The sequence below is a fragment of the Heptranchias perlo genome, chromosome 32 (genome assembly GCF_035084215.1).
Source record: "Heptranchias perlo isolate sHepPer1 chromosome 32, sHepPer1.hap1, whole genome shotgun sequence".
Taxonomy (NCBI): Eukaryota; Metazoa; Chordata; class Chondrichthyes; order Hexanchiformes; family Hexanchidae; genus Heptranchias; species Heptranchias perlo.
Genome location: NC_090356.1, coordinates 21,702,222 through 21,724,071, shown reverse-complemented (window position 1 = coordinate 21,724,071; position 21,850 = coordinate 21,702,222). Strand labels below are relative to the sequence as shown.

Here is a 21,850-nt window from a genome sequence, read left to right as displayed (position 1 = left end):
AATGGTGCAGTCCATTAAAGCAGCACCGCAGACTGATGCAACGTGTTCATGGCTGTAGAACCCTCTCCATGCTACATTGTTTGTTTCCTCTGTGCTAATGTGGGAGGAGCGGTTACTGAATGAAGACTAAACACTTTCTAATGGAGAGGGAAGAAAATCAGAGGGTGAGCCAGCCTCAACGTGTTTTAGCACAACTTCCTGTTATCTATGTCGGCGTATCATTTTGGTGGAAATCTTCTCCAAACCAGATGGTGTGAGGTGCCAGAAAAAAATTTCAATGCAAGTTTTAATTGAAAATGACGGGAAAAATGTCTTGATATATAGTACCTCACGACTGAGACCGAAGTGATGTGAAGTTCGTTTTAACACTTGTAACCAGAAAGTACATTAACTTATGCAGCATGTATTATATACAAGATTCGGCATTAATGATAGAAGATTTTAGGCGTTCTTTTGTGAGTACAAAGGACAAGTGAGTGATCCATGACTATCTTTTTTTTCTCGTCCCTCATCTGATGACACTTACTCATGCTTGTGTATGATTCTGTAGGCACCATGCACACCTTCTGTACCTTGCCCAAGTGGCCATGTTCTTCTTTATGTGTGAGCCTAGATAGTGAGGGTTGGCAGCCGAGCCCAATCCACACTATCCTGGATAGCGATCAGGACCAGGAAACGTACTGATTTTGCCGCTCCTCATTCCAAGGGTGCTGAGGCCAAATGTAGGCACTAACTGCTGCAGTCCCTCAGATCAGCTAATTGAGCACAGAACAGGGGGTAACCTAAAATATTTACATGAGCGAACACTCAAAACTCGTCATTAATAGTCCAATATCTCTCCATGTTCTCTAGGGTAAATCTTAAATATGTTCTGGAGTGGGTCTCAAGGGTCAGAGACCTTTATCAAGTAAAATCCGTTATTGTATTTCCATTTTCATTGCAGCTAATTATTACAATTAATACAAACACCTGTAGAATACCCTCAACATACATTCAAGAAGCAAATCCTGACGGTTTAGTTGGTAACTACCTAATGTAGTATTAAACCACAAAGATTAAGAAGGTCCCAGACGTGATTCCCCCGGTCTCTGTTGAGATAACTGGTCTCAGCTGGGGTAGAGATAGCACAGCTTTACTTGGTCTCAGTGCTCTTAGTATAGAGAGGGGAGAAATCAGACAGGATTACGGCTCTAGATTACCATCCATTAATCCCTGTTAGTAACCCAATTTGTGTAGATGTCAGGATTGGGCTCCGCTGTGATGCCTCTGGTGGTGGAATAGCCAGCAACACTGACTGGGCTCTCACAACAAGAGTGGCCACTTGGGTGAGGTATCAGGGATGGCCAGTGCATGTGGAACCTGTAGGTGTCTTCAAAAGCGGAGGAGAGAAAATTGGAAGGTAGACAAAAAAAAGAACCTGAAAGTTGAGGGAACATTTAGTCCTTAAATTGTTTAATGGGAACAGGCTGCCAGAATACCCAGGCAGAGCTGTGAGGCTGCACGTTAGTAAGAGATTCACCCTATTACTGCATCAGATTCCTCGGATGTCTCTGACATACTTGTTTACAAAGTGAGAGAGTTGAGGCCTGGAAAATTCTTCTGGACTGGAAATTGTCGATGACTTCCACAAAAAGGTCATCAACTGTAACAGTGAAAACATTTTTCAGAAAGGGATTGGGCAAGCCCATCTGTTTCTGATTAATCTTTGAGTTATTGAAGAACAAAAACAAACCCTAGTGACTTCCAGTTGGTGGCAGTGAAGAGAATGGAAGAATGGCTGATTTAAATATTGAAGGGAAATTTTCTTGGTGAGAGAGTTCAAACAGTTGAAATGTAAAACTGCCATTAAATGTTTAAACGCTCTGATCAGAAAAATCCCCTCTGATTTAAGAGAGCTTAAGCACTTAATGAAGGTTTTACATTTCAACATTTATTGTTCTTTGTTAATACAAGGAGGTGGCTCTGTGTTGAGCCAGTCCTGAATGCCAGTGACCATTGCCTACAACTTTAACCTAAGTTACGGTTGGTAAAGCGTTATATTTGATAGATTTTCTGGCTTTTATTTCCCCTTTTTCCTTTCCATTTCTCCTCTCCTGCTTTCCTGAAGGCACTGACTCAGAGTATAGTTCGACAGGTACCAATTGCCCTCCAGTACCTTGCATGTAAACCAGCAGGCTGTTTGGATTGGCCACTGCAGCCAAGCCAGATTCTGACCTCATCTAACAATTATTTTCCAGCAGGAGTCACCAAATAGTGATCAAGAGGATTGCTCCCCCTTCCCTACCCAGGGACACGGAGGGTAATTGTAGTGCCCCTACAACCACTTTTGTGGAGACAAGCTGACTCGGCACAGACCGGAATTAAACCTGAGATCCTCCTGTTCTGTGTAGCCCAGCTACCCTAACCTGTTGGGGCAGGCTTGCAATGATGTTTTAATATATTTGCTTTATTAAGAGAGTTGCATTATATAGAATTACATAGAGTTACATAGAATGTGCAGCACAGAAACAGGCCATTCGGTCCAACTGGTCTATGCCTGTTTATACTTCACATGAGCCTCCTCCCACCCTACTTCATCTCACCCTATCAGCATTTTCTTCTATTCCTTTCTCCCCCATGTGTTTATCTAGCTTCCCCTTAAATGCATCTATGCTATTCGCCTCAACTACTCCTTATGGTAGCGAGTTCCACATTCACATCACTCTCTGGGTAAAGAAGTTTCTCCTGAATTCCCTATTGGATTTATTAGTGACTATCTTATATTTATGGTCCCTAGTTTTGGCATCTCCCACAAATCCCTTTATAATTTTAAAGACCTCGAGCAGGTCACCTCTCAGAACTCCAGCCTGTTCAGTCTTTCCTGATCAGTATACCCTCTCAGTTTGGTATCATCCTTGTAAATGTTTTTTCAACTTTCTGCAGGACCTCTATATCCTTTTTGTAATACAGAGACCAGAACTGTGCCCAGTACTCTAAGTTGTCTAACCAAGGTTCTATATAAGTTTAACATAACTTCTCTGCTTTTCAATTCTACCCCTCATTCGAGTGTCTTGACTTGGGTTACTAGTAAGTATTGGGTATACGCATAGACCTGTTTAGATATATTTTATTAGTATTTGTCTGAAAGGCTGGGTATAGATGTATTTACATATGTTGGGGTTGCTGTGACAGTGGCCTTGATATTAACTAAACCACCCCCCCCACGACAGGCGAGAGATGTTCTTGGGGGGGGGGGGTTTAAAAATTTTAAAATGGGGAACACGTCCCCAACCTGCTGCATACACGCCCGTTGCCGTTTTTATGGTGGTGGGTTTCGTACTGTGTGAGTGTCCCGCCCTCGAGATGCAGGACAGTTCATTAACATATTTCAGTCAGGCTTCCACAGTGCAATTGGGAACCTGATTTAAGTTTAACAGTTGCTGGCCGGGTTTCACAGGGCTCTGGAAACCTGGCAGTAAAAGGGAGGTGGGGGCTGCCGGCTCCAAAAGGTAAGTGCTTTCTATAGCACTCCTTGTAGGCCAGGAGGAGCAGGAGTGCTCCCCCAGGCCCCTCAAGGAAGCCTTCGGCCTTCCCGCACCGATCATGGCCTCCCCCTCCCATGATTGGCGACCTCGCCCCACCCTGCCAAGCTGCGATCTTTCACTCCCTCCCTCCCGATTGCTGCACTCTTTCCCCCCCCCCCCAACCAAGCCCTTATCTGTAGCTCCCGGCTGCCGGGCAGGAAACAGAAGAAAAGAATTATAATGAGGTCCTGCCGTTAAATTTGGCAGGACCTCCGCATCCCTGGCCTTGCCAGATTTCCCCCGCACCCTCCCCACCTCCCCGTAAATATCGGGCCCAATGTCTTTGGTTATAGTTGCGTATTGAGTTGGAGTTAGTTGAATCTAGGTGTTTGTTGATGATACTGTAGGTATTAGGGTGGAGATTGGTGTAACTATGTTGGGTGTGGGTAGACCTAGGTATGTGTATTGGCATCTTTGGGTGTATCGGGAGTAGCTTTGGGCAAGATTGGATCTAGATGCTTGAGTTGGGATGAGTGCAGTTGTTGCATGGCCTGGATTTCAGTGCGTGTATGTGCGTGCTAGGGTTGCCAACTGTGGTTGGACATATTCAGGGAGGTTTCATCGCATGACTTCCCACCCACCCCGCCCCCACACATTCGCCATTGGTGCACCCGACACATCCATTCTCGCGACGCACCAATTGGAAAGCGAACAGACTCTTCATTATCCGATTGGATAATCCTTGACTTTCAGTCAAACAGCCTTTCTTTCCCATCTCCAATATTTTTATAACTAATAAACGAAAATGTTCAAAGAAAATGAAAAGAACACACAATTTTTTTAAAATGCCATATGATCTTCCTCCTGGGTTGCTTGCAGCAGTGTCCAGGAGATTAGTCTTTAATTCCTGGAGACTCCAGAACAAATTGGGACAGTTGGCAACCTTAGTGTGTGTGCACGCTTGTGTGAATGTGTGTATTTGTGTAGGGGGATTTAGTTGTATTGGGCAGGGGTTGGAGAAATGTCGTACTGCACAAAAAGAGAGTAGATTTTATCTATGTACACCTGCCTGTGCCACTTTCTTTTAAATAAACAACTCCTGTTCCCGAAAAGGCTGAAGTCCAATAATTTAGCAAGCTTACTTAAAAAGAATATAGTAGTACTTTACATTGAGGAAGAGCTTTCTGCATCCATTCTTTCCAAGGATAACACCAGAAATTGTCACCTGTGTCAAATAAGCATCATTAATATGTTGTTTATGGGGGAAGCTGAAAGAGACCTAGTGGCATTGGTTGACGTGTCTAAACAGTGTGAGGCAGCAATAAACAAACCAAATAGGATGTTGGGTTATATTGCCAAATGTGTTGAGTTGGAATCCCCACAGGTCATGCTGAAGCTGTACAATGCCCTAATCAGGCTTCAGCTGGAGTATTGCATACAGTTCTGGTCACCGTGACATAACAGAGCTTCCCAGGCCCTAGCAGCAGTGCAGAGGAGTGTAACGAGGCTGATCCTGATTGTCAGAGGGAAGAACTATGAGGAAAGGCATAACAAGTTAGGGGTCTTCAGCCTTGAAAAGAGACATCGCAGAGGGGACCTTGCAGATAGTTAACAGGATAAAGTAAATCCAAAACAATACTGTGCCTCCAAATAGGGCAGAGCATCAGGATAACAGGACACAGATTCGGGGCTGTGAAGGGCAAATTTAGGACAGGCATCAGGAAGTATTTTTTTACATGAGGGTGATCAATAGTTGGAATGGGTTTCCATGAAGAATGGTTGAGGCCAGGTCACTGGATCTTATTTAAGAAACAGCTAGATGCTGTAATGGCGAGACAGTAAGGTTGGTATTCTAGAACGATAAGATCAAGTGGGCTGAAAGCTCTTCTTCATCTGAAATTATTTAGATCTAGATATTCATTTTGCCTTATCAGCAGATGGAAGGGAAATTGAAGTATTTTTCATAGATGTGAATTGAACCTGTTGATTCCTAAGTTAAGGATGGAATGATTCATTCAGGCTGTTTAATATATAGTGCACTGCTAAAGGAGCACGTCTGGGAAACATTAATGGGTAAGAAACACTGCATCATACGCTACCAGGTCATATAGACCAGAAAGTCCTATGATTAATTTCTGGTCTGAGTTAGCTGATCTCAGTTGGGGCAGCAGCTAAGATTTGAGTCAGCGCCTCTGGGTTAGGGAGGAGAAAAGTCAGCTGGAGTCCTTTCTGATCACCATTCAGTGATCCCTGCTGGAAAGCATCTGTGTGTGGAGTCCCCTCTCCCCTTGATCAATTAGCTTGCTGACATTCACTGCTAGGCTCACATGTGAGGAGTAGCCACTTGGGTGAAGTGCTGGAGGGCTGCTGGTGCTGTTGGAATGTGAGAGAGGTGCTGTAGGGCTGCTGGTGCTGTTGGAACGTGGGGGAGGTGCTGTAGGGCTGCTGGTGCTGTTGGAACGTGGGGGAGGTGCTGGAGGGCTGCTGGTGCTGTTGGAACGTGGGGGAGGTGCTGGACGGCTGCTGGTGCTGTTGGAACGTGGGAGAGATGCTGGAGGGCTGCTGGTGCTGTTGGAACGTGGGGGAGGTGCTGGAGGGCTGCTGGTGCTGTTGGAACGTGGGAGAGATGCTGGAGGGCTGCTGGTGCTGTTGGAATGTGGGGGAGGTGCTGTAGGGCTGCTGGTGCTGTTGGAATGTGGGAGAGATGCTGGAGGGCTGCTGGTGCTGTTGGAACGTGGGGGAGGTGCTGGAGGGCTGCTGGTGCTGTTGGAATGTGAGAGAGGTGCTGGAGGGCTGCTGGTGCTGTTGGAACGTGGGAGAGATGCTGGAGGGCTGCTGGTGCTGTTGGAATGTGAGAGAGATGCTGGAGGGCTGCTGGTGCTGTTGGAACGTGGGAGAGATGCTGGAGGGCTGCTGGTGCTGTTGGAACGTGGGGGAGGTGCTGTAGGGCTGCTGGTGCTGTTGGAATGTGGGGGAGGTGCTGGAGGGCTGCTGGTGCTGTTGGAACGTGGGGGAGGTGCTGGAGGGCTGCTGGTGCTGTTGGAACGTGGGAAAGGTGCTGGAGGGCTGCTGGTGCTGTTGGAACGTGGGGGAGGTGCTGGAGGGCTACTGGTGCCCTTGGAATCTGTACCCAATGTTGAATCATTACATTCAGGAGAGGAGAGGAGAAAACTGGGTGGGGGGGAGGTACTTTCCAATTCATAGCACAATATTTTAAGATAATAGAAAGTTCAAATAGAAATTGAACCTTCCCCCTTTTGCCTTCCTTCCTTTGGAGTCTCTCTAGGTGTGTGTGACGCAGCCCTTTCCTGAACACTCATAGAAACAGCCATAAATCAGGGAGCAACAGCTGTCCAAGCCAAAATTCATAAAGTTCTGACAATTATGATAGGAAACATACAGGAAAAATGAAAAGAGATAGTACAGGAATCTACCTCTCACAGCAACTGGATTCCTGAAAACTCGAACACAAAAAGAGTCCGGGCTGAGTCAGTGCCCATTGCAATCAGAAACACACAGACATATTTTCCTTCTTTGACAGTCTACAATAGGCTGTATCTTTTGCCAAGTCTAACCGCTGACAGATGGCAGCAGAGGATAGGGGCAGGAGGAGGGAAGTGGGGTGATGACTCAAGTTCTGATGTTTGCTTTGTTGTTGATGAAATTTGATTGAAAACCTTTTCTAATTGCATTCTATTCAAAATTCTGAAGCCTGTACTCTACCCTGCACAAAATCCTGCTCACCCATCAACCCTGTCCTTACTGACCTTCATTGGGTCTGTATCCCACCAAACACCCCACTAAATGGATAAGACGTTAAACCGAGACCCGGACTACCCTCTCGTGGACGTAAAAGATCCCGTGGCACTATTGGAAGAAGAGCAGGTGTCCTGGCCAACATTTATCCTTCAAACATCACTAAAACAGATTATCTGGTCATTATCACATTGCTGTTTGTGGGACCTTGCTGTGTGCAAGTTGGACAGCAACAGTGACCACACTTCAAAAATACTTAATTGGCTGTAAAGTGCTTTGGGACATCCTGAGGTCGTGAAAGGCGCTGTATAAATGCAAGTCTGTCTTTCTTTCATTGATTTCAAAATATTCAGCCTCGTCTTCAAATCCCTCTGTGGCCTCGCTCTACCCTACCGCACTCTTCTCCACCCCTAGATTCCAGCATGCACTCTCTGCTCTTCCAGTTATGGCCTTGTGCACACTCTCCCTCTTCTCCTCTCTCTGCTCTACTATTGGTGGCAGAACCTTCAACCACCCCGCCCTCTGGAACTCACTCCCTAAATCCCTTGAACTTGCTACCCCTCTCCCACCTCCTATAAACTTACCCCTTCAGTCACGCTGCCCCTAACTCTCCTTCCTGCTTGGTGTGCAACCCTCTTCCTGTAAAAGGATCTTTGGATTTTTCACTACGAGGCAGGTGCTCTATAAATGTAGGCTGTTTTACTATAGTGAATGCCTCCACATTGAGGGGAGAAACAATACCAGTTTGTATTTTAAAGAAAGAATTTGCATATATATATATATTGCTTTATCACGTGCCCGTGATGTCTCAAAGCACCTGTAGGGAAATGGAGCAGCAGATTTGCATGTAGCAAGATTCCAAACAGAGTTGAGATGAATGACCAGTTAATCTGTTTTCGATGGCATTGGTCGAAGTAGGAGTGTTAACCAGGAACGCCCTGCTCCTCTTTGAATAGTGCTGTGGGATCATTTATATCCACCTGAACCACCAGAACAGTCAAACGGGACCTCAGTTTAAAGCACTCCGTCAGTACTAACTGGAATGACAGAGGCAAAAGTACAACCAACTGAGCCAAGCTGACACTTCTTGTTTTAGAAATTTTTAGTCCTTCTGTTCAAAATTGGGATTGACTGGTTCAAAACAGGTTAGGTGGCAATTCTAAATGGCTGTTCAGTTAAAATGTCAGCAGTTTACTGTTGCTACGAAGGAAGAATGCTCACATATACCAACTGACAGAGCTGGGGAAGTGCCAATGTTTCACTTTTACCACCCAGTACTGGTACCAAGGACACCCAGTTAATATAAACCTTGCTGCTGGAGAGAGGGGCCATCATGCTTTTCTACCTAGTGGAACACTGGGTAGCTCAGTCCTCCTGTACAGACCGGCGAAGCAGTTTCCACTTGCTGGCCTGCACGGACCTTGCCCAGCCATTAGGGAATGTCGAGGAGCTGGAGAATTTTGCATGTACGGTTTATCTGTTATACCAAAATTTATGTCATATGCTCTGCAGTACAAACGAGGCGGTTTTCACAGCAACTAGCACCTCAGACTATATTCAACAGGTGGTTCTATAATATCAATGCAGCATGAACAAGAGCTGATGAAACCATGGAAAGTGACTGACCTCTGACACCCCACCACAAATTCTCTGGGCCTGCTCTGCTTTGTGTCAGCCTGGCTCAGTTGATAGCACTCTCACTTCAGGTCAGAAGATCATGGGTTCGAACCCCATTCAAGGAGTTTGAGTTCAAAATCTAGAGTAACCCTCTAGTGCAGTACTGAGGAAATGCTGGATCATTGAAGGTGCCATCTTTTGGATGAGACATCAAGCTGAGGCCTTGTCTGCTGGTAGGTGACTACACTTTTACTTAGCGAGTGGTGAGAATGTGGAATTTGCGACCGCATGGAGTGGTTGAGCAGAATAGCATAGATAAGTACATGAGAGAGAAAGGAATATTAGGGTATGTTGACAGGGTGAGATGAAGTAAGGTGGGAGGAGGCTCGTGTGGAGCATAAACACTGGCTGGGCTGAATGGCCTGTATCTGTGCTGTTAATTCGATGTAATTCTATGCAATACACTTTGAGATAGTCCTGAGGTGTGGTCAGGTGATAAATATAAATAAATCTTTCTTTCTTTGAGCGGAGATGTCAGCATAGCAGAAACTTTAGGAGTGATCTATGACTAATCAAGCAGGGTGGCTCCTGAAGATTTGATGTGCTTTATACCCTGTATTATACGGAGTGGAAAATAAAGGTCCCGAGAACATTTCAAGGGAGAGGAGAAAGCAGACTCGGGAAAGCTTTCGCTTGGAGCTGTGTGAAGATAAACTTGACACCCATGCACTACTAATTGCATCATTACATACATTTAGCAGGCTGTTTAGTATTATATTTTACACGTTATTTTCTGTGCTTCTTCAGCACTTAACTCATAGTAATGCTTTGAAATGTTACATTTCTTGTAGTGCACTGTAGCCATCTGGAGCTAGGCTGTCCTCGAATACCCACTCCCAGTCCCGCTGTTGTTAATATTGTTGGCTGATTTCTGCAGCTGTGGTTCAACTTTAAAACATTCGACCTTTTTACATCAAAAGCAAAATACTGCGGATGCTGGAAATCTGAAATAAAAACAGAAAATGCTGAAAATACTCTGCAAGTCAGGCAGCATCCATGGAGAAAGAAAGAGAGTTAGCGTTTCAGGTCGATGACCCTTCTTCAGAACTGGAAAAAGGTGAAAGTTATACAGATTTTAAGCAAGTACAAAGCCAGGGAAAGACCTTTTTACATTACACTCTGGTTGTGAGCGAGCGATATCAAACTTCCTTCCGAATGCCACTTTCTCATATTTGTTTTGTCCTTTCCCTCAGCCCCCTCATAGGCCCGCAGGATGCCAGTGTGGAAATCAGAGCCCGGTCTTCACTGTATGCGTAGACCAGCTTTCAATTTTCTGAATCAGGCTCCAACAGGACAGTGCAAGCCAAGGAAAAAAATAGATGATTTGATTCTGCTTCTTTCATTTAAAAACAGTTAAAGCTTTGGCCTAGGAACAGACCCTGAACTGAACTGTTGCTCATGTCACAGTGCAGTTTTATGTCTCAGTGTAAGCGTGCTGACTTGTTGAATTGGGAGGCAGATTGGGTGATTCAGGAAATAGTGGGTTTTTGTTGCTATTGGTTGTGTGTAGGTCAACAAGTTTATATGTGTCGGTGCGAGATCTGAGTGTGGATGTTGACAGTGCAGGATTAAACTAAAAGCACCAAACTGGTTCTTCATACCAATTCTTGCTGATGTAAAAAAACACCCTGCGTATTTATTATAGGATGGTTTCTGTGTCAGCTTAAAGACCGTGGCCTCGAATTTACTTACGTAACTCCATCAACTCTGGAAGCCTCTGTTACTTCTTACAAGACCATTAATGCTGGAGGGGTGTAACTGGGATGGGGGGTGGTGGGGTGGGGGGGGGATGATGTACAGGGGACTCCATACGCTGGGAGTTCACGTTTCCCTGGCTCTCAAGTCACCTGATGTACTAGCCTCCAATAATACATCAAGAGCGGTTCAGAGAATTGGCCTCCATATGATTGCAAGTGGGCTCCACTGGGGGACTCCAGGCAAGAAACGTCAGTCCTTTTTAATTAAAAAAAATTGGAGCAGCCCCTCCCCCATAAGGGGCAAAGGGCAGCTCGATGGGGTCTCAAGGAAGGGCCCTGGATGCCCCTCCACCGATGGCTGGCAAGCAGGCAGGCATTGGCATTTCTGGGTGCACGAGGCAGGGTGAGTGCCGGAGATATGCTCATAGTGGCATGGTTGTCTGCTGGGCGCATGTAAATGCGGTGTCTTCCTGATGACCCTGCGTGTTCTGGTGGGGTCAGTGCTGGAGGATGCAATCCCGGAGCAACTGCCAGGATCGTGGCCTACAGATTCTCAGGGCCATTGTTTCACTGGCCTGCATTGAAGCAGATGAAAGCTCTTTATGTTTGCTCACATTTTTGGGAGTTACCTCTGGCAGCAAAGCACTTTGGGATGAATGTACAGGCACGGGATGGAAGCCTTGCAGCTTAGTAGTGCACGATGCCTCTGGTGCATTACATTAGCAGTGTGCTGCTGACTTGGGAGGTGTGGTCGGCATCAAACAGCAAATATAAGTAGATGGTCAGACATCCACCAGCAATTGTTTAATGTGTCTGGAATTGATTCTTATGTTGTTAATGTCACCTCAATCAGTGCCCCACTGCCTGAGAGTAGGAGGCTGGCCAGCTGCTCACTGAGTGCCTCCAGAACACCAGTGGACCCACCAGAGGTGGCAGTACAGTGATATACAGTCAGGAGGGAGTGGCCCTCAGAGTCCTCAACATTGACTCTGGACCCCATGAAATCTCATGGCATCAGGTCAAGCATGGGCAAGGAAACCTCCTGATGATTACCACCTACCGTCCTCCCTCAGCTGATGAATCAGTCCTCCTCCATGTTGAACACCACTTGGAGGAATTACTGAGGGTAGCAAGGGCACAGAATGTACTCTGGGTGGGGAACTTCAATGTCCATCACCAAGAGTGGCTCGGTAGCACCACTACTGACCGAGCTGGCCAAGTCCTGAAGGACATAGCTGCCAGACTGGGTCTGCGGCAGGTGGTGAGCGAACCAACACAAGGGAGAAACTTACTTGACCTCGTCCTCACCAATCTACCTGTCGCAAATGCATCTGACCATGACAGTATTGGTAGGAGTGACCACCGCACAGTCCTCGTGGAGACGAAGTCCCGTCTTCGCACTGAGGACACCATCCAACGTGTTATGTGGCACTATCACCGTGCTAAATGGGATAGATTCAGAACAGATCTGGCAGCTCAAAACTGGGCATCCATGAGGCGCTGTGGGCCATCAGCAGCAGCAGAATTGTATTCCAGCACAATCTGTTAACTCATGGCCTGGCATATTCCTCACTCTACCATTACCAACAAGCCAGGGGATCAACCCTGGTTTAATGAGGAGTGTAGAAGAGCATGCCAGGAGCAGCATCAGGCATACCTAAAAATGAGGTGCCAACCTGGTGAAGCTACAACTCAGGACTACATGCATGCTAAACAGCTGAAGCAACATGCTATAGACAGAGCAAAGCAATTCCAGAATCAATGGATCAGATCAAAGCTCTGCAGTCTTGCCACATCCAGTCGTGAATGGTGGTGGACAATTAAACAACTGACGGGAGGAGGAGGCTCTGTAAACATCCCCATCCTCAATGATGGCAGAATCCAGCACGTGAGTGCAAAAGTCAAGGCTGAAGTGTTTGCAACCATCTTCAGCCAGAAGTGCCGAGTGGATGATCCATCTCGGCCTCCTGCCGATATCCCCACCATCACAGAATCCAGTCTTCAGCCAATTTGATTCACTCCACGTGATATTAAGAAACGGCTGAGTGCACTGGATACAGCAAAGGCTATGGGCCCCGACAACGTCCCAGCTGTAGTGCTGAAGACTTGTGCTTCAGAACTAGCTGCGCCTCTAACCAAGCTGTTCCAGTACAGCTACAACACTGGCATCTACCCGACAATGTGGAAAATTGCCCAGGTATGTCCTGTCCACAAAAAGCAGGACAAATCCAATCCGGCCAATTACCGCCCCATCAGTCTACTGTCAATCATCAGCAAAGTGATGGAAGGTGTCGTCGACAGTGCTATCAAGCGGCACTTACTCACCAATAACCTGCTCACCGATGCTCAGTTTGGGTTCCGCCAGGACCACTCGGCTCCAGACCTCATTACAGCCTTGGTCCAAACATGGATAAAAGAGCTGAATTCCAGAGGTGAGGTGAGAGTGACTGCCCTTGACATCAAGGCAGCATTTGACCGAGTGTGGCACCAAGGAGCCCTAGTAAAACTGAAGTCAATGGGAATCAGGGGGTAAACTCTCCCAGTGGCTGGAGTCATACCTAGCACAAAGGAAGATGGTAGTGGTTGTTGGAGGCCAATCATCTCAGGCCCTGGACATTGTTGCAGGAGTTCCTCAGGGCAGTGTCCGAGGCCCAACCATCTTCAGCTGCTTCATTAATGCCCTTCCCTCCATCATAAGGTCAGAAATGGGGATGTTCGCTGATGATTGCACAGTGTTCAGTTCCATTTGCAACCCCTCAAATAATGAAACAGTCCGAGCCCGCATGCAGCAAGACCTGGACAACATACAGACTTAGGCTGATAAGTGGCAAGTAACATTCGTGCCAGACAAGTGCCAGGCAATGACCATCTCCAACAAGAGAGAGTCTAACCACCTCCCCTTGACATTCAATGGCATTACCATTGCCAAATCCCCCATCATCAACATCCTGGGGGTCACCATTGACCAGAAACTTAACTGGACCAGCCATATAAATACTGTGGCTACAAGAGCAGGTCAGAGGCTGGGTATTCTGCAGCGAGTGACTCACTTCCTGACTCCCCAAAGCCTTTCCACCATCTACAAGGCACAAGTCAGGAGTGTGATGGAATACTCTCCACTTGCCTGGATGAGTGCAGCTCCAACAACACTCAAGAAGCTCGACACCATCCAGGACAAAGCAGCCCGCTTGATTGGCATCCCATCCACCACCCTAAACATTCACTCCCTTCACCACCGGTGCACAGTGGCTGCAGTGTGTACCATCCACAGGATGCACTGCAGCAACTCGCCAAGGCTTCTTTGACAGCACCTCCCAAACCCACGACCTCTACCACCTAGAAGGACAAGAGCAGCAGGCACATGGGAACAACACCACCTGCACGTTCCCCTCCAAGTCACGCACCATCCCGACTTGGAAATATATCGCCGTTCCTTCATCGTCGCTGGGTCAAAATCCTGGAACTCCCTTCCTAACAGCACTGTGGGAGAACCTTCACCACACGGACTGCAGCGGTTCAAGAAGGCGGCTCACCACTCAAGGGCAATTAGGGATGGGCAATAAATGCTAGCCTCGCCAGCGACGCCCACATCCCATGAACGAATAAAAAAAAATCTGCCCCCAACGCCTGCTCTTTGAGTTTGTGGCCAACTTACAGTCTTCAACCTATTGAGATGGGCCCTACAGCTCTCTCAGCTGCAGCCTCTATTTCTCTTTTGTATTTTACCCATGTTGCTAATGTAAAAAGTCTTCTGTTTGAGCTTTTATATCCGTACTATGGGTAGATACCACTGGTATTCCCTGACGCCATGCTACTGTCCATTACTGGGTTTATAAATGGGATGTCCAGAAATTAATAAAATGTAAACCAGCCACCAAATGTCTGATTTTTCAAAATAGAATTCCCATTTCCCCCCTTGCTTCTGTGTCTTGTGATGTGGAAGCTTTAAGATATCAAGGTTTCAAAATGAATTATCATCAGCATCAAAGTGAACATCAGAACTGAAGCCAACATTCTGACCCTCCCTATCTGGTTTTGGACTTACCAAAGGAGGTGACCCTGCCTGTGTGTCCCTAATCAGTGGATGTTGCACCCTAGATAATGACAGTAGAAGCGCTGTTTCAACATCAATCAGGACCAATTTTGCAAGATATTTATCATTGAAAGGTGCCTTTACGTTATGGGAATGCAGCTGAATGCAGATGCCCGGTTCTCCTGCCATTGGATCCCAAGCAATCTTCAGGGCAGCTCACCCTGTGAAAATGTGAGTCTCCTAATCTGCTGTCAAGTTAAGGCCATCTGTTTCGGGAAAGTAAACACAGGGATCAGATCCCACATGTTTACACTCTGGTCTCTGTTTACACAACAGAGCTCAGCATGCCCATGGAGAGTCGTGCACGGAGATCAATACCCCTAACAGGAATACAAAAAACAGTAAGTGTAAAAGAGCCTAAAATTCACCACACTGCACGCTATTATACATAAAAAAATCTTGCATTAAAAGAAAGGTGCTGTAATTCTACAACTCACCATCAGGTGGCAGACGTTCCACAAAGACCATCTTTCATATTGTATGCTGCTCTCGTCTGGTTCCATTCTTATCGATCCAGTCATAGCCAGAGAATCACCTGCAATGGCTGCTTTTCCTGCTCCCACACCGTTACCTCTGGAGTCCCCCAAGGATCTATCCTTTGCCCCATTCTATTTCTCATCTACGTGCTGCCCGTCGGCGACATCATTTGAAAAAACAACGTTGGATTCCACGCTGACAACACCAAGCTCTGCCTCACCACCACCTCTCTCGACCCCTTCACTGTCTCTGATTTGTTACACTGCTTGTCCGACATCCAGTACCGGTTGAGCAAAAATTTCCTCCAACTAAATATTGGGAAGACCGAAGCCATTGCCTTTGTTCCCCGCCGCAAACTCCGTTCCTTAGCCACTGACTCCATCCCTCTCCCTGGCCACTGTCTGAGGCTGAACCAGACTGTTTGCAACCTCGGTGTCCTATTTGACCTTCCGATGAACTTCTGACCCCATATCCGCGCCATCACCAAGACCGCCTACTTCCACCTCCATAACATCGCCCGTCTCCGCCCCTGCCTCAGCACATCTGCTGCTGAAACTCTCATTCATGCCGTTGTTATTTCTAGACTTGACTATTCCAATGCTTTCCTGGGCGGCTTCCCATCTTCCACCCTCCGTAAACTTGAGCTCATCCAAAACTCTGCTACCCGTATCCTAACTCGCACCAAGTCCTGTTCACCTATCACCCCTGTGCGTGGTGACCTACATTGGCTCCCGGTTCAGGAACACCTCGATTTTAAAATTCTCATCCTTGTGTTCAAATCCCTCCGTGGCCTCGCCCCTCCCTATCTCTGTAACCTCCTCCAGCCCTACAACCCTCCGAGATCTCTGCACTCCTCCATTTCTTGCCTCTTGCGCGTCCCCGATTTTAATCGGTCCACTATTGGCGGCCGTGCCTTCAGCTGCCTAGGCCCTTAGCTCTGGAATTCCCTCCCTTAACCTCTCCGCCTCTCTACCTCTTTTTCCTCCTTTTAAGATGCTCTTTAAAACCTACCTCTTTGACCAAGCTTTTGGTCACCTGTCTTAATATCTCCTTATGTGGCTCGATGTCAAATTTTGTTCGCTCCTGTGAAGCGCCTTGGGACATTTTACTACGTTAAAGACGCTATGGAGCTGAAAGTTGTTGTTTTGAAGGATCCTGACAAAAGATTAACTCCAGTCAAGACTAATTTCCTTCAGGTCTGCTATAAATTTAATTTTCAATAATTTTCATTTGCCTGTAATTTCTCTGGTTCTGCTTTCTTGGTGAAATTACATATTAACTGGTCGTTTGCCGCATTGCTGCCTGTGCAAAATGGCCACCACGTTAACCTACACAGCTGCGACAGCTCTTCAAAAAAAAAGTAATCTATTGTTGTGAAACACTTTGGGACATTTCTGAGATGTGATGATAAGGAGCCTTATACATGTAATGCAAGTTCTTTGATGTAATAATTTTATATACTTAAGCAATGTCCCTCTTAATTGTTTTGTTTCTACACTGTAAAACTTGTAGAGTTTTACAGTGTAGAAATAAAATTAAAGCAGTTAGCTTTAATTTTTCATCCATATTAAACAGAACTATTCTCATTGCTCTATTCTACACCCTTCCCAAGCCAAGTAAATATTTTTTGTGATGTGGTGACCAAAAATGAACGCAGTATCGATTGTTTTAAAAAGAAAGAACTTGCATTTATATAGCACCTTTCATGACCCCAGTACGCCCCAAACCACCTCACAGCCAATAAAATACTTTTGAAGTGTAGTCACTGTTGTAGGAATCGCAGCAGCCTGGTTGCACACAGTAAGGTCCCACAACCAGCAATGAGATAAATGACCAGGTAATCTGTTTTAGTGATGTTGATTGAGGGATAAATATTGGCCGGGGCATCGGGGAGAATTCCCCTGCCCTTCTTCGAATAGTGTCATGGGATCTTTTACATCCACCTGAGAGGACAGATGGGGCCTCTGTTTAACGTTTCATCTGAAAGACATAGGCCAGGAATTCCTTTGGAGTTGCTCCTGCTCTGCTGCTGCAACTTTGCCAGAAGCGTGGCAAAATCCCTGTTTACGCACGTAAATACAAGTGTTATTTATTTATTATCGAAGTTGCTGATCTAATTTGCATTACTGTGGGGATGAGTTGAGCCCTTTTCACAGCAGCACTGGCACAGCCTGGGAGCAACTCTCCTTTATCCCTCTTAGCCATGGACGTTGGTTGGTGTAGGGCGATCCTAATAGAAGAGAAAAAAAGAAGACAACGATGGCTCAAGGCATAAATGCATGATGTGGTGCTCTACTGAAGCATTCAACCAAGGTGTTCCCAGGATTCATTCCTATTCTGCGGCACTGCTCTCTCATGGTTCCACTCCTATCCGTCCCAGTCATGCTGTCTCCTCAAACGGTTTCTCTACCCACGTCTGCACGATCACCTCTGATATGTCCCAGAGCTGCATCCTTGGTACCCTCCTACTCATTGACATCAGCAACAAACGTAAGGTTGGCTTCTACATATATACTGATGGCATCCAATTCTCTGCCACCACCATAGACCCTAAGGCTGTTGTTCTACTCTCCAATTGCCTGTCTGACCCTGGATGAGTCAAAATTTGCATGAGCTCCATGTCAGCAAAATTGAAGTCATCCTTTTCAACTCCTGCGAGCACATACGTACCTTCGTCAAGCTCAGAAGTTGTTCCCTCAGACTGAATCCAGAGGTGTGCAACATCTGTGTTCCTTCTGCCGCTGAGTTGAGGTTTTTGCTCCACATCCAGTCAGTCATCGAGACTGCCTGCTTCGCTTTCGGAACATTGCCTGGTTACACTGTACTCTGTGCTGAAACCCTAATTCATACCTTTGTCACCTTGATGACTGATTCCTGTAATGCTCCCATCAACTGCCTCCACTCACCGCAAATTTCAGTTAATTCAGAACTCTGCAGCCCAACTTGTTTTCCATGCATTCAATCACCCTTGTCCATGCCAAGTTCCTCTGGCTTACTGTGCCTCAGTGAATCAAATTTTAAGATCATCATCCTGCTATCCATTCACTTTGTCCAGCAATCTTCTCCAGCCACATGTCCCAACCTACACCTCCCAGTCCTCTGATTCTGGATTACGGTTTCATATTGCTTCCTCATCGGAAGCTGATCTTTCAGTCGCTACACCCCGGCCCTCTCTAATTCTCTCCCAAAATCAGTCTGACTTACTGACTCTCTCCCCATCTCCTAAACACCTACCTCTTTGGTCTCCCCCTTGTAAAATGCTCTGCGTCATTCTCTCATATTCTTTGGATCAGGTATCAGAGAGATGTGGCACCTGGGGAGCATTACTGCAGCATGCGGTTTAAAAATAGTAATGTAACTGGACCAAAAGCTCCTTGATGATAATGGAATGCTGCCGTTATCCTTCCTGGTTTAATCGAGCTGTTAATTTTCCTTTCAGATCAGGAGGGAGAGGAAATTGAACTCCAATTGTCTGGCACGGCTGTGGGTCAAATAGTGAGGAAAGAAGAGAATGCTGTACATGAGGCATCAGTGTGTGAAAGTCAGCTGAAACAGGAGGAACAATCAAAACCAGGTAAATCTGTAGCATCAAAGAAACAAGAGAACAAGTGTTGGGAGAGAAAGGATAATCAGCAGATACAGTGCAGTATGAGTGATAACTCCTCCGTCTCCAGATAATAATCAGCAACTTTCTTTAGATAGAACATCATTTCCTCCCCCCACGATCTCCCCCTCCTTTTTTGAACATTCTAATTGTGGGTACGCTCCTTGAGTTTCTGGAGCCTTCCAAAGAAAGAAAAGCAAGACTTGCATGTACGTAATGCCTTTCACAACCTCAGGACACCCAAAGCACTTTATGGCCAATTAAGTACTTTTTAGAAGTGTAGTCACTTTTGTAATGTAGGAAATGTGGCAGCCAATTTTTCAAACTGGAGGCCTGTGACCAGCGTTGTGCCTCAGGGATCGGTGCTGGGTCCGCTGTTATTTGTTATTTATATTAATGATTTGGATGAGAATTTAGGAGGCATGGTTAGTAAGTTTGCAGATGACACCAAGATTGGTGGCATTGTAGACAGTGAAGAAGGTTATCTAGGATTGCAACGGGATCTTGGTAAATTGGGCCAGTGGGCCGATGAATGGCAGATGGAGTTTAATTTAGATAAATGTGAGGTGATGCATTTTGGTAGATCGAATCGGGCCAGGACCTACTCCGTTAATGGTAGGGCGTTGGGGAGAGTTATAGAACAAAGAGATCTAGGAGTACAGGTTCATAGCTCCTTGAAAGTGGAGTCACAGGTGGATAGGGTGGTGAAGAAGGCATTCAGCATGCTTGGTTTCATTGGTCAGAACATTGAATACAGGAGTTGGGATGTCTTGTTGAAGTTGTACAAGACATTAGTAAGGCCATACTTGGAATACTGTGTACAGTTCTGGTCACCCTATTATAGAAAGGATATTATTAAACTAGAAAGAGTGCAGAAAAGATTTACTAGGATGCTACCGGGACTTGATGGTTTGACTTATAGGGAGAGGTTGGATAGACTGAGACTTTTTTCCCTGGAGAGTAGGAGGTTTACGGGTGATCTTATAGAAGTCTATAAAATAATGAGGGGCATAGATAAGGTAGATAGTCAAAATCTTTTCCCAAAGGTAAGGGAGTGTATAACGAGGGGGCATAGATTTAAGGTGAGAGGGGAGAGATACAAAAGGGTCCAGAGGGGCAATTTTTTCACTCAAAGGGTGGTGAGTGTCTGGAACGAGCTGCCAGAGGCAGTAGTAGAGGCGGGTACAATTTTGTCTTTTAAAAAGCATTTGGACAGTTACATGGGTAAGATGGGTATAGAGGGAAATGGGCCAAGTGCAGGCAATTGGGACTAGCTTAGTGGTATAAACTGGGCGACATGGACATGTTGGGCCGAAGGGCCTGTTTCCATGTTGTAAACTTCTATGATTCTAATTTGCGCACAGCAAGGTCTCACAAATAGCAATGTGATAATGACCAGATAATCTGTTTTACTAATGTTGATTGCAGTATCTTGCCCAAATCCCATTCTTCATGTGCAAGGCTAGACAATGATTGGTGGCTGGCTACCAGGCTACCGCCTCCCCCGTGTGTCTTATGTCTCCCGGGAACCAAAGCGTTTCCTCCTTATGCACATTAAGCAGCCAGAGAGTTGCGGTTGCTCCTGTCATGGCACTTCTTTGCCGCTGATTATAGGCAACCTTTTCCTTTACAAGAAGGTTGAGAAAGGCACCTGATTAACTCAACGCTTAATTTCACCCAGGTGTCTGCAGCCATTCCATAGTGAGGAAGCATTCAGGTACAGGCTATGTAGCAATCTCTTCTCCTTTGAGCCTAACACTACCAGCCTTGGTCTCGGGATGAGGCACAGTGGAATGGTAAGAAAGGAGTGCATACTGGGGTACCTTGTGACTATAACTGTCACTTTCATCTCATCAGTTACGCTGTGAGGACATGGTGGGTATGGAAATGGGTTATGCCTCCGGAATTCTTACAGGATGTGCATGGGATCTCATGACTTCATTTATCTTGGCCAACCTTGTGAGATCATTAAAATGTTTCTGGCATTGTATTGCTGTTCATCGGATGGCTGCGGTAGCACTGACTCTGTCTGAGCCACCTTCCTTCATATGACCTGCAACACCCTCTTCTGAGGCTTCCCCTCTTAGATCCCAAAGAGCCAGTCTCTCCTTTCCCTTATGTTTTCCAACAGAAGCATCTGAAAATCTGGAAACTCTTGCTGTAGCTGAAGACCCTGGTACCGGTCCTCCTTCTGCCATTTCAGACCTCTGCTGACTCTCTCTCGATTTTCCTCATTGTCAACTGCTTCTGTCCCTTTAAGCAGCTGCAGTCTTTTAAATGTTACAGTAACACCATATTTTCCTTCTTCCCAGTGGCAATAAACCACTCAGGGGTGGGAATGTCACTGAAAACCACCATGTGTATCAAATAAGGCCCTCTCCAGGAAAATGTGAATGAGTTTCTGGTGGTGTCACATGAGCAGGTGGAAGTCCCGGCCAATTGCATTTCTGGTGGGGGAAGGACAACCCTGCCCCTAGTGTGTAACGTTACTGCACAGCACACTGAAGCACCAATGTGCTCCACAGACATCTCATCCCTGTATTGGTAAAGAGCCACAGCCCAAAATACAGGACACCACCAAGATTAAAAGGGTGAGATAAGTCTAGAAGTAGCAGTTAGGCAAAGCTAAGACTGAATTTAAAAGCCTATCGATTGTAGGAGGTAGGTTAGGAGTTACATAGTTTTGAGGTTCCAGGAAGGAATGAGTTAGACAAGGAGGTGGTGCAGAGTCTCGATTTCAACACAGTGAGGATACAAACAATCTGTAGTACAGCATATTTTAGGAAGAGTAAAACCAATATTCAAAGGAGCAATGATGATAGTAGTAACAATGAAGTAGAGAGAGGGATGAGAAAGGTCGCAATGGAGAATGAAACCTTGGAGGTTAGAGCTGAGAGAAAGATTGCCTATCAAATGACAATCTTTTTCTTGTATGCCAGCTAGGATTTCAAAAGAAGTATTACAAGAGCCTCATCGGTTTGTGACAGACTGAGACTTATAGACAGTTTTGAATAGGTTCTGGTTGTAAACCCATTCAATGTGA

General features: G+C 46.1%; 1 protein-coding gene across 1 annotated transcript in view; it reads left to right on the top strand.

Moving 5' to 3' along the window:
• LOC137301158 (rho guanine nucleotide exchange factor 10-like protein) overlaps positions 1 to 21,850 on the top strand; it is a 151,802-nt gene that overhangs the window by 21,552 nt on the left and 108,400 nt on the right. Inside the window, exon 3 of the mRNA XM_067970603.1 lies at positions 18,643 to 18,777. Coding sequence (XP_067826704.1) covers positions 18,643 to 18,777 — 135 coding nt within the window. The remainder of the gene's footprint in view (positions 1 to 18,642; positions 18,778 to 21,850) is intronic.